A 16785-nucleotide genomic window follows, 5' to 3' on the forward strand; every position below is an offset into this window, starting at 1 on the left:
TGTATTAATGTAAGATTAAGAATATAAAGATTCCTCCAAAGAAGACATCAGAGATCAGTTTTTCAAGGCTTTGGGAATTCTAAAGGATTGGTTTGCAAGCACTCACTTCATCCTCATGGAGAAGCTGGAGAAAGTTGACCCAAACAGGCAAGTAATTGCTTTTATTTTTATGGTGGTTATGGTTCAGGTTTGCAGTGAGCCAACAGCTCGGTACTCTATCTTAGAGGAAGCAGAAAGTGGCTCCTTTGTAGCCCATCTGGCCAAGGACCTGGGTCTGGGAGCTGGGGAGCTGGCTGCCAGGGCTGCACGGGTGGTGTCTGATGATTACAAGCAGAGATTGATGCTGGATCCTGATACTGGAGATTTGCTTCTGAGGGAGAAAGTAGACCGGGAGGAGCTGTGTGGCTCTGTGGATCCCTGTGTACTACCTTTCCAGGTGACTCTTGAAAAGCCAGTGCAATATTTTCAAAGAGAATTATTGATCCAGGATATAAATGATCATGCTCCAGAGTTCCCAGAAGGGGAAATGCTCTTGAATATACTAGAAAACAGCCAGCCAGGCACCCTGTTACCACTGAATTTAGCCCAAGATTTGGATGTGGGCAACAATGGGATTCAACAATACACAGTCAACTCCAACTCTCATTTTCATGTCCTCACTCGAAATAATAGTGAAGGCAAGAAATACCCAGAGTTGGTGCAGGACAGAGCCCTGGACAGAGAGGAGCAGGCAGAACTGAGCCTAACCCTCACAGCTCTCGATGGTGGATCTCCACCTAGGTCAGGAACAGCCCTGGTTCGAATCCTGGTTATGGACATCAATGACAATGCTCCTGAGTTTGTGAACAGCCCCTATGAGGTGCAGGTCTTGGAGAGCAGTCCCCCAAACCACCCAGTCCTGACTGTCTTAGCACGGGATGCAGATGCTGGCAACTTTGGGAGAGTTTCTTATGGCTTCTTCCAAGCATCAGATGAAATCCAGAAAACTTTCTCAATAAACAAAGTCACAGGAGAAATACGACTGAAAAGGGAATTGGATTTTGAAAAAATTAAATCTTACCATGTGAAAATTGAGGCCACGGATGGAGGAGGGCTTTCTGGGAAGGGCTCCGTGGTGATAGAGGTGGTGGATGTGAATGACAATGCCCCAGAACTGACTATATCTTCACTGACCAGCTCAGTGCCAGAAAACGCTCCTGAGACGATAATCAGCATCTTCAGAGTTGGAGACAGAGATTCTGGGGAGAATGGAAAGGTGGTTTGTTCTATTCCAGAAAACCTGCCATTTGTTCTAAAATCCACTTTCAAGAATTTCTACACTCTGGTGACAGAGAGCCCTCTGGACAGAGAGAGCAGAGCTGAATATAACATCACCATCACTGTCTCAGACATGGGCACACCCAGGCTCACAACCCAGCACACCATAACAGTGCAGGTGTCTGACATCAACGACAACGCCCCCACCTTCACCCAAACCTCCTACACCATATTTGTTCGAGAAAACAACAGCCCCGCCCTGCACATAGGCACCATCAGTGCCACAGATGCAGACTCAGGTTCCAATGCCCACATCACCTACTCGCTGCTGCCGCCCCAGGACCCACAGCTGGCCCTTGCCTCGTTAATCTCCATTAACCCTGACAATGGGCAGCTGTTCGCGCTCAGGGCGCTGGACTATGAGGCCGTGAAGACCTTCGAGTTCCAAGTGGGAGCCACAGACCAAGGCTCACCTGTGCTCAGCAGCCAGGCTTTGGTACACGTGGTGGTGCTGGATGACAATGACAATGCGCCCTTTGTGCTCTACCCACTGCAGAACGCCTCTGCACCTTATACCGAACTGCTCCCCAGGGTGGCAGAGCCCGGCTACCTGGTCACCAAGGTGGTTGCAGTGGACCATGACTCTGGCCAGAATGCCTGGCTGTCATACCAGCTGCTCAAGGCCACGGAGCCCGGGCTGTTCAGCGTGTGGGCTCACAATGGCGAAGTGCGCACCACTAGGCTAGTGAGTGAGAGAGATGCACCCAAGCATAAGCTGCTGCTGCTGGTCAAGGACAATGGGGATCCTCCGCGCTCTGCCACTGTTACACTGCATGTGCTGCTGGTGGATGGCTTCTCTCAGCCATACCTGCCTCTGCCTGAGGTAGTGCCTGACCCCACCCAGGAAGCTGAGGATGTGCTCACAGTGTACCTGGTCATTGCCTTGGCATCTGTGTCTTCTCTCTTCCTCTTGTCTGTGGTGCTCTTCGTGGGGGTAAAGCTGTGTAGGAGGGCCAGGGCAGCCTCTCTACCTGGTTGCTCTGTGCCTGAAGAACTCTTTCCTGGCCACATTGTGGATGTCAGTGGCACAGGGACTTTGTCCCACAACTACCAATATGAGGTATGTCTGACAGGGGACTCTGGGACTGGTGAGTTCAAATTTCTTAAACCCATGATCCCCAACCTGTTGGTTCAGGACGCTGGGAGAGAACTTAAGGAAAACTTTCACCGCAGGGATAGCATTGTGTTCAGTTAAGAAAGAAGTTCCCAACCTGCGATTTACAACGTCTTGATGGTCGAAGAACACCCTCACTGCAGTTACCTAAGACCCTCAGAAATGTAGTTAAATTACATTTACAAAGTAGCAAGGAGAGTAATTTCATGGTTGGGGGTCATCACGGCACTATGAGCTGTGATGTCTGAAAGAATTCCAACATTGGGAAGATTGAGAACCAGTGAGCTACGTGATGTGATACCCTAAGAGCTGTAAACTTCTTTTCTCTTAAGAAATTATCTTGTTCCTATGAAGTTCTCCACTAGTCTAATCTAGTATATCATTAATAATGCTCACAGTTTCTTTTTTATTGGTATGAAAGTTCTAGCATTTGGTTGTACTTAGCATAGTTCATATTTTTCTCCACATATGAATGGCTATAGTGATTAGTACTTCGATAAGCATAGTCTTTTTCTCCACACATGGATGACTTTGGTGATTAGCACTCTGATAAGCAGTCTTTGAATGAAATTTTTAGTGATCTCACAAGACATCCACTTATCTCAAAAACGCTTGTGTTTCTGTATTTGTGGCACCTGCCATTTTCCATGCAAACTCATCTTTTCAAAGTTAGCATGTTTAAAATTTCGCATGTTGTCTGTATCTTTCTGCATGAAGAGAGCAGCACCCTGTCATGTTCACTACCAGTTTAAGTGCACCGACTAGCCAAGTCATAAAATTAAGCTGCATATGAACATATGCAAGGATTGTGACACTTTTTTGTGAGCATCATGCTTGGTAGTAGTTCTGTTTACTTGGTTGTGTATGTTCTGGATGTACAGTGGCTAAAGTCTTGGATTTTTATTTGACAAAAATTAAAGAGAACATATGTAGTTTGTCATTCCATTTATTTAATAAAGTTCCTAAATCACTGCTTTGATACAATCTCTTCTAATTATTAACCTTGGAATTGGAATTATGTCCTATCATTCTAAAAGGAAAATTTGGGATTATTGAGGGCATCACATTTTCTTTTTCTTCCTCATGCAAAGAAGTTCAAGCATGGTGCAGTGTGAGTGTGTGTGTGTGTGTGTGTGTGTGTGTGTGTGTGTGTGTGTGTGTGTTCCAGAGCTTGTCCAGCCTTTCAAATGAGGAAATTTCTCTAGAAGTTTGGCATTCTCTTTAATTATATTTATTAGTAGGCTTTAAATTTTTTCCTTTGCATTATTTGGTGTCTTTGGGTAGAGTATATCAATCAACAAAAAGTATTATTGTTATTACATCGGTTTTTGTTGCTGTTGTTCAGTTGATTTGAATTAAACTCGTGAACAGTAATGAATATTACTGTGTTTGTTGATATACTGGAACAGTAGCGTATCGATTGATTTATAATTGTGGCATCCTACTGTGTTCCAATATCCCAGTGAATTGGTTGGTTTCTAACTCATTACATGCATGTGGATAAGACTATATCAAAATTTCTTGAACTTTTGTCAGAAAATTGGCAATTGAAAAGCATTCTTTATATTCTACTATTCATTTTTACACATTAACTTTTTTGTCTACATGCAGTGAAGTAGTTTTACTTTAACCCAAATTACTCCCATCACCAAAACTAAGAAACAGTAAAAAGGCAACTTATTGGCACTTTAAGGTCTTGAAATGTAGAGTTTACTCTTCATTCAGTTTTTTGAAAGGTAATAAATGAACCTGAAAATCAGTAAGCCACATATAGAAGACCTAAAAGTAGATTAGAGACCTGTTGGAAGAGGGGCTTAGGCAGGAGAGGGAGAGGATGAGAGAGAGAAGATTTAGGGGTGTAGGAAGCAGCTAACAGATCTGAAGAGAAGATGACTGACACTTGGTGCCACTGGTGAGTTTTTGAATGTGGGAAATATTCATAAAAACCTAATCAGAGTCTGTGAGAAGCATCACATTTACACTTATCATAGGAAAGGATCAGGAAAGAAAGAATATTAAAGCAACTCTGTGAAATGTTGCATTTCTTTTAAAGGAGCACCAGTAAAACAAAGAGCTGACTTTTAAACTTCAACCATGTAATAAAAAACAATGTCTTTAAGTCCTCCCCCACAAAATGTATTCCAGAGTATGACCTCCAAAGATAAATTTTTTTTGAGCAAAGACTGAGAGAATAAATCCAGTTATATAGAAACCAAGAGAAATACTTTTAGGGGAGTTCTAGACAGAATGAAAACAATCCCAAAAGTTTTGCAGAATTGTGTGAAGAAGCAAAAAATAACTGTAAAGGTTACAAGTGAATATTGACCAGCTGCTGACTATGGAAGGTGAGAATGGTGGATTCTTAAGATTAAAAAAAACAAAAACCAATAATGCAAAGGCTCAGAAATAGTCATAAGGAAAATGGAGATAATGTGTGAAACCTTTTAAAAATGAAAGGATTTGGGCTTGGTGGCACACTCTTTGGATCTCAGCACTAAGAAGCAGAGGCAGGAGGATCCCTGATTTGGTTAGGTCAGCCTGGTCTATGTGGTGACTGTGTCTACATGGCCAGCTAGGGCTACATAGAGAGACCATGTTGCCCTGGCCCATGGGGTCTTCAATGTAGACCTGAGGAGGGGACAGACCAATGAAGGGACAAGAGACGCAAAGAAGAGCAAGTCCAGGACTCTAATCAAACTCTTGTTTATTATGCATCAAAACCATTTCTTTTAAAGACAGAGAGAATTACATGGAGTGGGGGACTTCCCAGGGGCAACAGAATGCTCTGCCAAGCAGGATCTGTTGCCTGAGCAACCATTCTAATCTGCTAACTACCTACCTCAGACAGATCACCTGATTTCCGGGAAAATGCCTCTTTCATGGGAAACAGAAACCCAGGACTAGATCTTACGCAAAATGGTGTTACTCAGGCTGAGGGAATTTCTTATTTATGTCAGCTCCTGGCACCTTGTCTCAAAAAATGGTTTTCTAAATCAACCATCTAATATTCTTACAAATTCATCTTCTAATCATTAATTCATGGTCATATTTCTATGATAGTTTGTGGTTTGGCAAGAAGCCTTTTAAGATTTTCTTTCTCTTTGAAATACCATTCTGTTTACACAACTATAGTAATGATTTCCTCATACTGTTTCAGTAGGCATGCATTAAGGATATTTTATGTGGAAATTAGGTCTATTTATAGAAAACAATCAAGTTTTCTATTTGAATATTGTGTTCTCTTCCTTATGTCTAATATTTTCTTCTGAAAATTTTATTTTTTGAGATTCCTGTTCTATTCCCCATGCCCCCTGACTTTACATTTTTATTTCTCCTCATTGTGCCTGCAGATTGTCTTTATCTATGACAATGACTCACTGTATTTCCCAGTCAGGCCTTGAGCTTGTAATAATTGGTGTGTCTTCACAGAGATGGAAATATGGGGGTGAACCACCAGGGGCAGCTCAGTACATCATCTACATTTGAAAACTATCTCACGGTGCTTGCTATAAACATGATTTCATGTGTTGACTCACAGTGAACAATTCTAAAATATATTGAAACTGACAAGATTTAGAAGAAGCAACTCCCTCTGGATAGCATCCACACAATGGAGAGACAGGAAGTGTGAAAGATTTTTCATAGTAGTACTCAAACTTCAAAGTGTTAGCACACACCTTTAATCCCAGTACTCCTGAGGTAGAGGCAAGGCAGATCTCTGGATGTTAGGGTCAGTGTGGTCTATATTGTGAGTTTCAGGACAACCAGAGCTGTGAAGAGAGACCATGTCTCAAACCTGGAAAAACCCCAATGTTCCTCATATGGAGTGTATGCAAACAAATGATAACACAAACCTACAGAGCAATGAAACAAAACAATGGAAACTGGATACCATACCTGAAACTTACCAAAAAGAGGCCAGCAAAGGAAATGCTATTGCAGAGGAATATGCTACTGCATTTTACTTTATAAAAATTCTAAGGCAAAATATTGTAAGGAAATAAAAGATAATGTAGTTCCTAAGAAGAGAGTAAAAACTACTAAACAGCAGGGGTGACGTGTTTGTTTAGGTGCACGGTATTTATTTATTTAGATTCTGCTTATTGGACTATGTAACTTGATGACTCTTGTACTGTACACAAGATGTGTGCCCTTCATGGATATTTATGACAGAATTTATGTATTCAGAAGTTCTCTTCAAAACCAATATGCCATTTTGATCACTTAAAAATTTACCTTTCATTGAAATTAACGCAGCAAATGTTAAAATTTCCAGTTAATTAGAACTTGACATAAACTTACAGAGATACTTCACTGCAGGGCTGGAACCAAGAACAAAGTGGATTGCAACACCAGAGTAGTACACACGGTGGCGCTGCAGGCTAAGGATTTGTATAACAAGGGACTCCCAGGATGCCCAGGACGCCATTCCTGGGAATCAGAAGGAGGAAACTTAGATAAGAAATAGGGAAAAGGACTCCTGAAGCAATTCAGTAAAATTTATGCGAGGTTATTTCACCAAAGCATCCGTGTGATTGAAACCGACAAGATTTAGAAGAAGCAACTCCCTCTGGATAGCATCTACACAATGGAGACAGCGCTAGCAAAAACTCCAGAGAAAAGGCAAGTCATTTTCCTTGCTATATCATTGCTTTTGTGGGAGTCTGGTTCTGGGGCAATTAGATATCCTATGCCAGAAGAAACGGAGAGTGGCTACTTGATAGCTAACCTGGAAAATGATCTTGGGCTCAAGATTGGGGAACTGGCCACTAGAGGGGCACGAATCCATCACAATGGTAACAAAGACCTCTTGCAGCTAGATTTGGAAACAGGAAATTTGCTCCTGAAGGAAAAACCAGATCGCGAGGCACTGTGCGGGGTGACAGAACCCTGTGTGCTGCACTTCCAAATCATACTGGAAAACCCCGTGCAGTTCTTTCAAACCGACCTGCAGCTCACAGATATAAATGATCATTCTCCAGAGTTCCCTGACACAGAAATGCTCCTAAAAATTCAAGAAATTGCCCAGCCAGGGACTGTGTTTCCTCTGAAGGCAGCCCAGGACTCTGACATAGGGAGCAACGCTGTTCAGAACTACACAGTCAGTCCGAACCTGCATTTCCATGTGGTTACTCACAGCCGCTCAGATGGCAGGAAATACCCAGAGCTGGTGCTGGACAGAGCCCTGGACAGGGAGGAGCAGTCTGAGCTCACTTTAATCCTCACTGCTCTGGATGGGGGTGCTCCGCCCAAGTCTGGAACTACCACGGTTCGAATTGAAGTCCTGGACATCAATGATAATGCTCCTCAATTTGTACAGTCACTCTATGCGGTGGAGGTCCCTGAGAACACCCCACCTAATGCCCTAGTTGTCACAGTCTCTGCCAGAGATTTAGATGCTGGGATACATGGCAATGTAGCCTACTCTCTGTTTCAAGATGGTGGAGGTTCTCAACCATTTGTAATAGATGAGATCACAGGAGAAATTCGTCTTAAAGGGGTGTTGGATTTTGAAGCAACTCCTTATTATAACATGGAAATTGTAGCCACAGACAGTGGAGGTCTTTCAGGAAAATGCAGTGTGTCCATACAGGTGGTGGATGTGAACGACAATGCCCCTAAACTCACCATATCATCGCTCACTAGTTCCATCCCAGAAAATGCTCCTGAAGCTGTAGTTGCTGTTTTTAGTGTTTCTGACCCAGACTCTGGAGACAATGGAAGGATGGTTTGTTCTATTCAGAATGAACTCCCATTTATTTTAAAACCCACATTCAAGAACTTTTACACTCTAGTGACGGAGAGCCCCCTGGACAGAGAGAGAAGAGCTGAGTACAACATCACCATCATGGTCTCCGACCTGGGCACACCCCAGCTCACAACACAGCACACCATAACAGTGCATGTGTCCGACATCAACGACAATGCTCCCGTCTTCACTCAAACCTTTTATACCTTGTTTGTTCATGAGAACAACAACCCTGCTCTGCACATAGGCACAATCAGCGCCACAGACCCAGATTCTGGTTCCAATGGTCTTATTATCTACTCGCTACTGCCGCACCATGACCAGCAGCTGGCTCTTGCCTCACTCATATCCATCAACTCAGACAATGGGCAGCTGTTCGCTCTCAGGGCGCTGGACTATGAGGCCCTGCAGGCCTTTGAGTTTCGCGTGGGCGCTACAGATGGAGGCTCACCTGCGCTCAGCAGCCAGGCTCTGGTGCGCGTGGTGGTGCTGGATGACAATGACAATGCGCCCTTCGTGCTCTACCCGCTGCAGAACGCCTCTGCGCCCTGCACTGAGCTGCTGCCTAGGGCTGCGGAGCCTGGTTACCTGGTTACCAAGGTAGTGGCTGTTGATGCTGACTCTGGCCAGAATGCCTGGCTGTCATTCCAGCTGCTCAAGGCCACAGAGCCCGGGCTGTTCACCGTGTGGGCTCACAATGGCGAGGTGCGCACCACTAGACTGCTGAGTGAGCGCGATGTGCCCAAGCACAGGCTCCTGCTGCTGGTCAAGGACAATGGGGATCCTCCAAGCTCAACCAGTGTCACACTGCATGTGCTGCTGGTAGATGGCTTCTCTCAGCCATACCTGCCTCTGCCAGAGGTGGCGCTCAACCCCACACAGCAAGAAGACATGCTCACACTCTATCTGGTTATTGCCTTGGCTTCTGTGTCTTCACTTTTCCTCTTGTCTGTGCTGCTCTTTGTGGGTGTGAAGCTGTGCAAGAAAACCAGGGGGGCTTCTCTGGGTGACTGTTCTATTCCCGAGGGACACTTTCCTGGCCACTTGGTGGATGTCAGTGGTGCCGGGACCCTGTCCCAGAGTTACCATTATGAGGTCTGTCTGACTGAAGATTCTGGGACCTCAGATTTTAAGTTCATGAACCCCATTATTCCTACCAGTCTTCTTCAGGACTCCTAGATAAACCTCAGTATCAGGAAGATCTATTATTCTATAACTGAATCAGAATTAGTGTCTTGGTTATTAGTTATCTTTCTGCATTCAGTAATCTTTCCTTGAGACAATATATTTCTATGTGGATTTTAGCTTCTTATTTTATCAATTCAACCTTAATGCATCCTTTTAAAATCTCTAATTTGAGAGGAGAATAAGCAACTTTGCATGTTTGTATGGTCATCTAATATACTGTTCTTAGGAATAATTTCTTCCTCTGCTTTTATAACTATATTCGAAATCTACCCCCTTCAAATTGTACCATATTGAAGACATGCATATATCTTGCTACATAGTATTTACTTTGTTTTTAACTTTCACTGCTGTGCACTAACTGTGCTAAGTACAATGTTCATTAGGACATTTTCAGAGATGCGCGTACCACACCATGATAACGTTCACCTGATTACCACCTCCTATGGTCCCACTGTCTTCTCCCCATCCGTCTCCTAAAAATCCCACTTTGCTTTCATGTGCTTCTCATGTTAGAGTGTGATGATTGACCCTGAATGATCTGCAGTTTCATTTATTCCTGAAACACCACTTTCATTAAATCAACTCCATTGTGCATGTGTATCTGTATCCCCCCAACCTGTATCTATTATCTATAATGGGAAAGCAGCTCTGTATACATCTAATAAAGTGCAAACATAAGATACAGTCATGTCATATTTCACTTGTTTTGTACACAAACTGCAGTATTGTTTAAATTATCACTTGTACTATTATAATTACTATTTTAAGACTTTATCTGCTTGCAAACAATCCTATATTGCTACAAAATTGTACCAAATATGACCTTTCCTGTCCTAAGGCATTGTAAGTCACTGAGAATGTTTTCATTTTGCATGAGCAGACATTTAATGAGACATGTGTTTTAATAATAATTTGAATTGTAAAACCTGGATGTCAATGAAAGCCATTAAAATTTCAACAGAATGTGTGGGTGAATGGTTTTCAAGTATTTTACTCATTTTATCATTCATATTTACTTGTCATAAATAGAATGACTTAGGGTAAATATTTTTGTTGCTTCCTATCAATAGGTTTTTTTCGTTCCTATGTTAATGTTATAATGTACAGATATTTGGAGATGAAAACTGTTAATTCACAGGAGTATTTTACCTACAATATTGTAATTAAATAGTGTACAAATATAGGAATTTATAATGGAGGAAAACAATAACAGTAGGGAAGTATAAATTTGATTTTTTATTGAATATTTTCTTTATTTACATTTCACATGTTAACTTTTTCCAGTTTCCCTATCATAATCCCCCTATTCTATTCCCCCTCACCCTGCCCCTATGAGGGTGCTTCCCCACCCACCCATCCACCCACCCATTCCCTTCTGCCTCCCTGTCCTGGCATTCCCCTACAGTGGGGCATCAAGCCTTCAGAGGACCAAGAGCCTCTCCTCCCATTGAAGGCCTGATAAGACCTTTCTCTGCTACATATATGTCTCTCCGTGTGTACTCTTTGGTTAGTAGTTTAGTCCTTTTGAGCTCTGGGGGGGTTCTTGATGGTTGATATTGTTGTTCTTCCTGTGGGGTTGCAAAATCCTTCAGCTCCTTCAGTCCTTTCTCTTACTCTTCCATTGGGGACCCCATTCTCAGTCCAATGGTTGGCTGCAAGCATCCACCTCTGTATTTGTCAGTCTCTAGCAAAGCCTCTCAGGAGACAGCTATTTGAGGATCCTTTCTGCATGCACTTTTTGGCATCAGCAATATTGTCTGTGTTTGGTGACTGTATATGCTATGGTTCCCCAGGTGGGACAGTCTTTGTATGGCCTTTCCTTCAGTCTCTACTCCACACTTTGTCTTCGTATTTTCTCTTGTGAGTTTTTCCCGCTTCTAAGAAGGACTGAAGCAACCACACTTTGGTCTTTCTTCTTCTTGAGGTTCATGTGGTCTTTAAATTGTACCTTGGGTGTTCCAAGCTTTTGGGCTAATACTTATCAATGAGTACATACCATGTGTGTTCTTTTGTAATTGGGTTACCTCACCCAGGATGATATTTTCTAGTCCCATCCATTTGTCTAAGAATTTCATGAAGTCATTGATTTTAATACCTGAGTAGTATTCCATTGTGTAAACACACCACACATTCTGTATCCATTCCTCTGTTGAAAAGCATCTGGGTTGTTTCCAGCTTCTGGCTATTATAAATAAGGCTTCTCTAAACATAGTGAAGCATGTGTCCTTGTTATATGCTAGAGGATCTTTGGAGTCTATGCTCAAAAGTGGTATAGCTGTGTCATCAGGCAGCACTATGTCCAATTTTCTGAAGAACTACCAGATTGATTTCCAGAATGGGTGTACCAGCTTGCAATCCCACCACCAATGGAGGAGTGTTGCTCTTTCTTCACTTCCTTACCAGCATCTGCTGTTACCTGTGGGTTTTTTTTTTAATCTTAGCCATTCTTAACTGGTGTGAGGTGGAATTTCGGGGTTGTTCTGATTTGCATTTTCCTGATGACTGAGGATGTTGAACATTTCTTTAGATACTTCTCAGCCATTCAGTTTTTCTCAGTTGAGAATTCATTGTTTAGCTCTGTCCCTCATTTTGACTAAAGTTATTTGATTCTCTGGAGTCTAACTTATTGAGTTTCTAGTACATTTTGGATATTAGATCTCTATTAGATGTAGGGTTGGTATATAATAGTATACATAAGCAACCTCAAACTATCCATGAGAGAACTCCAACAGCTAATAAACAGCATCAGCAATGTGGCTGGATATAAAATTAACCCAAACAAATGGATAGCCTTCCTCTATTCAAAGAATAAACAGGCTAAGAAAGAAATAAGAAAAACAACACCCTTAACAGTAGTCACAAAAAGTATCAAATAACTTGGTGTGACCTTAACCAAGCAAGTAAAATATCTGTATGATAAGAGTTTCAAGTCTCTGAAGAAAGAAATCAAAGACCTCAGAAGATGGAATTATCTCCCATGTTCATGGTTCAGCAGGATTAACATAGTAAAATGGTTATCTCACCAAAACCAATCTACAGATTCAATGTAATCCTCATGAAAATCCCAACTCAATTTTTCACATAGATAGAAAGAGCAATTTTCAAATTCATCTTGAATAACAATAAAACCCAGAATAGTGAAAACTATTCTCAACAATAAAAAAAAACCTAGAGGGACACAGGCCTGGTAAGAAGGCGTTTTGAGTAGCCAGGGGGCAGAGAGACTTCTGCCAAGTGCATAGAAAGTGCGCCCCTGCCCAGCTTGATTCAAGGAACCAAGAACCCAGGATTGGGCTCTCTGTACTTTACCAGCAGCTTTTGGGTGCAGAGCAGGAGCTCGAACCAACTGCCACCAGGAACAGAAGAGATCCAGGGACACAGGCCAGGAAGAAGGGAAAGGCGAGAACCAATCACTGACAACAAGATGGCAAAAGGAAAGTAAAAGAACATACCCCAGGGAAAGCAAGACAACCTGGAAACACTAGAATCCAGCTCTCTCATTGCAGCAAACAGTGGAATGCCAAACACTCCAGAAAAAGAAGACTCAGACAGGAAATCCTACCTCAAGATGATGATAGAGATCCTTAAACAAGAACGGGAGAAAAAGCATAAAGAATTGGAAGCTTATAAAGAAGAAACAAGAAAAAGACTCAAAGAACTCAAAGAACTAAAGGAAAACAGAACCAAAGAGATGAAGGAATGGAAGAAGGAATTTAAAACCAAAATTGACACAATAAAGAAAACACTAAAAGAGACAACCATAGAGGTAGAAAAGCTAAAGAAATCAGGACTCACAGATGCAAGCATTTCCAACAGACTACAAGAGATGGAAGAGAGAATCTCAGGGGCCAAAGACAACATTGAAAACATAGACAAAACAGTCAGAGAAGATGCAATAACCAAAAATCTCCTAGCCCAAAATGTCCAGGAGATCCAGGACACAATGAAAAGACCAAACTTAAGGATAGTAGGAATAGAAGAGGGCAAAGAATATAGAGACTAAGGTATTCCAAGAAAAACTAAACTTACATAATATCTGACCCAAACCCCAGCACTACAATGAATTTTAAGTGGAAAACCAAATACAATGAGGGAAACCACCTCATAGTAAAAACAAGAAAACTCTTAGCAAGAAAACCAAAAGAAGAAAGACACACAGGAACAATTCAACCTACAAAAGCAATAATAGCAGGAAAAAGCAACCACTATTCCTTAATATCTGTTAACATAAATGGACTCAACTCCCCCAATAAAAAGATATAGGCTATCAAACTGGATACATAAACAAAATTCAGTAATTTGCTGCATACAGGAAACTCATCTCAGAGATAAAGACAGACACTATCTCAGAGTGAAAGGTTGGGAAAAAAAACTTCCAAGCAAACGGCCCAAAGAAGCAGGCTGGAGTGGCCATTCTAATATCGAATAAAGAAAATTTTCAACCAAAAGTTATCAAAAAAGATCAAGAAGGACACTATTTACTCATTACAGGGGAAATCTGCCAGGAGAAAAACTCAATCCTTAACATATATGCTCCAAATACAAAAGCACTCATATTCATAAAAGAAACCCTACTAAGCTCAAAAAAATACATTTCACCCTACACAACAAGAGTGGGAGACCTTAATACCCCACTCTAACCAATGGACAGATCATGGAAACAGAAACTAAACAAGGACACTGTAAAACTAGTGGAGGTTATGAACCAACTGGAATTAATAGATATCTACAGAACATATCATCCCAAAACTAAAGAAAACTTCTTCTCAGCACCTCACAGAAACTTCCTGAAAACTGACCACATAATTGGACACAGAACGAGCCTCAATCGATATAAGAAGATTGAAATACTCCCATACATTCTTTCAGATCACCATGGTCTAAGGCTGGTCTTTAATAACAACAAAGACAACAAAAAGCCCATATACACATGGAAACTAAACAATGTTCTATTAAACGACAGCAGGGTCAAAGAAGAAATAAAAAAAGAAATTAAGGATTTTTCTAGAATTCAATGAAAATGAAAACATGACATACCCAAACCTATGGGATGCAATGAAAGCAGTACTGAGAGGAAAACTCATAGATCTGAGTGCTTCCAAAAAGAAACTGGAGAGAGCATACACTAGCAACCTGACAGCACAGTTGAAAGCTCTATTACAAAAGGAAGCAGATACACCCAAGAGGAGTAGATGGCAAGAAATAATCAAACTTAGGGCAGAAATATACCAAATATAAACAAAAAAACCATTCAAAGAATCAACAAAACCAAGACCTGGTTTTTTGAGAAAATTAACAAGATTGATAAACCCTTAGCCAAACTAACTAGAGGGCAAAGAGAGAGTATCTAAATTAACAACATCAGAAATGAATGTGGAGACATAATTCCTGAAACTGAGGAAATTCAAGAAGTCATCAGATCCTACTATAAAAGCCTATACTCAACAAGACTGGAAGATCTGAAGAAAATGGATGAATTCCTAGACAGATACCAGATACTAAAGTTAAACCAGGACCAAGTAAACCATCTAAATAATTCCATAACACCTAAAGGAATAGAAGCTGGTATCAAAAGCCTCCCAACCAGAAAAAGCCCAGGTCCAGATGGGTTCAGTGCAGAGTTTTATCAAACATTTATTAATGACCTAAGACCAATACTCTCCAAAGTATTCCACAAAATAGAATCACATGGAACACAACCTAACTCATTTTTTGAGGCTACAATAACTCTCATTGCTAAACCACAGAAAGACCCTATAAGGAAAGAGAACTTCAGACCAATCTCACTTATGAACAATGATGCAAAAATACTCAAAAAAAAAAAAAAATCCTTGCAAACCGAATCCAAGAACACATCAAAAAATCATTCACCATGATCTAGTAGGCTTCATCCCTGAGATGCAGGGATGGTTTAATATAGGGAAATCCAAAATATAATCCACCATATAAACAAACTCAAAGAAAAAAAACCACATGGTCATCTAACTAGATGCTGAGAAAGCATTTGACAAAATTCAACACCTCTTCATGTTAAAAGTCTTGGGAAGGACAGGAATCCAAGGCTCATACCTAAATATAATAAAAGCAATACATAGCAAACCAACAGCCAATATCAAACTTAATGGTGGGAAACTTGAAGCAATCCCACTATAATCAGCGATTCGACAAGGCTGCCAACTCTCCCCCTACCTATTCAACATAGTACTGGAAGTCCCGGACTGAGCAATTAGACAGCAAAAGGAAATCAAAAGGATACAAATTGGAAAGGAAGAAGTAAAACATCACTATTTGCAGATGGCATGAGAGTGTACATAAGAGACTCCACAAATTCTGCCAGAAAACTCCTACAGCTGATAAACAAGTTCAGCAAACTAGCTGGATATAAAGTTAACCCAAACAAATCAGTAGCCTTCCTAGACTCAAAGGACAAATATGTGGAGAAAGAAATTAGGGAAAAGATACCATTCACAAAAGTCACAAAAAGTATGAAATACCTTGGTGTGACTCTAACTAAGCAAGTGAAGGACCTGTATGACAAGAACTTCAAATATCTAAAGAAGGAAATCGAGGAAGATCTCAGAAAATGGAAAAATCTCCCATGCTCATGGATTGGAAGGATCAACATTTTAAAAATGGCCATCTTACCCAAAGCAATCTACAGATTCAATGCAATCCCTATGAAAATACCAACCCAATTCTTCATTGAGATGGGAAGAGCAATGTGCAATTTCATCTAGAATGACAAAAGACCTAAAATAGCGTAATCCATCCACAACAACAAGAAAACATCTGCGGGAATCACTATCCCTGACCTCAAGCTATATTATAAGGCAAATGTGCTAAAAACTGCATGGTACTGGTACAGAAATAGGCACATGGATCAATGGAATAGAATAGAAGATCCAGAAATGAGCCTCACATATATGGTCACCTGGTTTTTTACAAAGGAGCAGTAAACATTCAATGGAAAAACGCCATCCTATTCAACAAATGGTGTTGGTCCAACAGGTACTCAGCATGCAGAAGAATGAAAATAGACCCTTTCTTATCTCCTTGAACAAAGCTCAAGTGCAAGTGGATCAAAGATCTCCACATTAAACAAGGTACACTGAATCTATTAGATGAGAAAGTAGGGAAAACCTTAGAACACATAGGCACAGGAGAAAATTTCCTGAACAGAACACCAATGGCTCATGCTCTAAGGTCAAAGATTGCCAAATGGGACTTAATGAGATTGCAAAGTTTTTGTAAGTCTAAGGACACTGTAAAGAACACAAAACGTCAGCCAACACAGTAGGAAAAGATCTTTACCAACCCCACATCAAATAGAGGCCTAATATCCAAGGTATACAAAGAACTCAAAAACTAGACACCAGAGAATCAAACAACCCTATTAAAAAATGGGGTACAGAGATAA

General features: G+C 41.1%; 1 protein-coding gene across 1 annotated transcript; it reads left to right on the forward strand.

Moving 5' to 3' along the window:
• Positions 1-115: 115 nt before the first annotated feature.
• Positions 116-9498, forward strand: LOC308423778 (protocadherin beta-4-like; the record flags this gene model as incomplete). Its single annotated transcript, XM_080920538.1, has 2 exons — positions 116-2502; positions 7010-9498. 2 exons carry the CDS (start codon positions 116-118, stop codon positions 9357-9359), a joined length of 4737 nt encoding a protein of 1578 aa, XP_080776664.1. The 3' UTR covers positions 9360-9498.
• Positions 9499-16785: the final 7287 nt, after the last annotated feature.

This window comes from Micromys minutus (assembly GCF_963924665.1).
Source record: "Micromys minutus genome assembly, chromosome: 8".
NCBI lineage: Eukaryota > Metazoa > Chordata > Mammalia > Rodentia > Muridae > Micromys > Micromys minutus.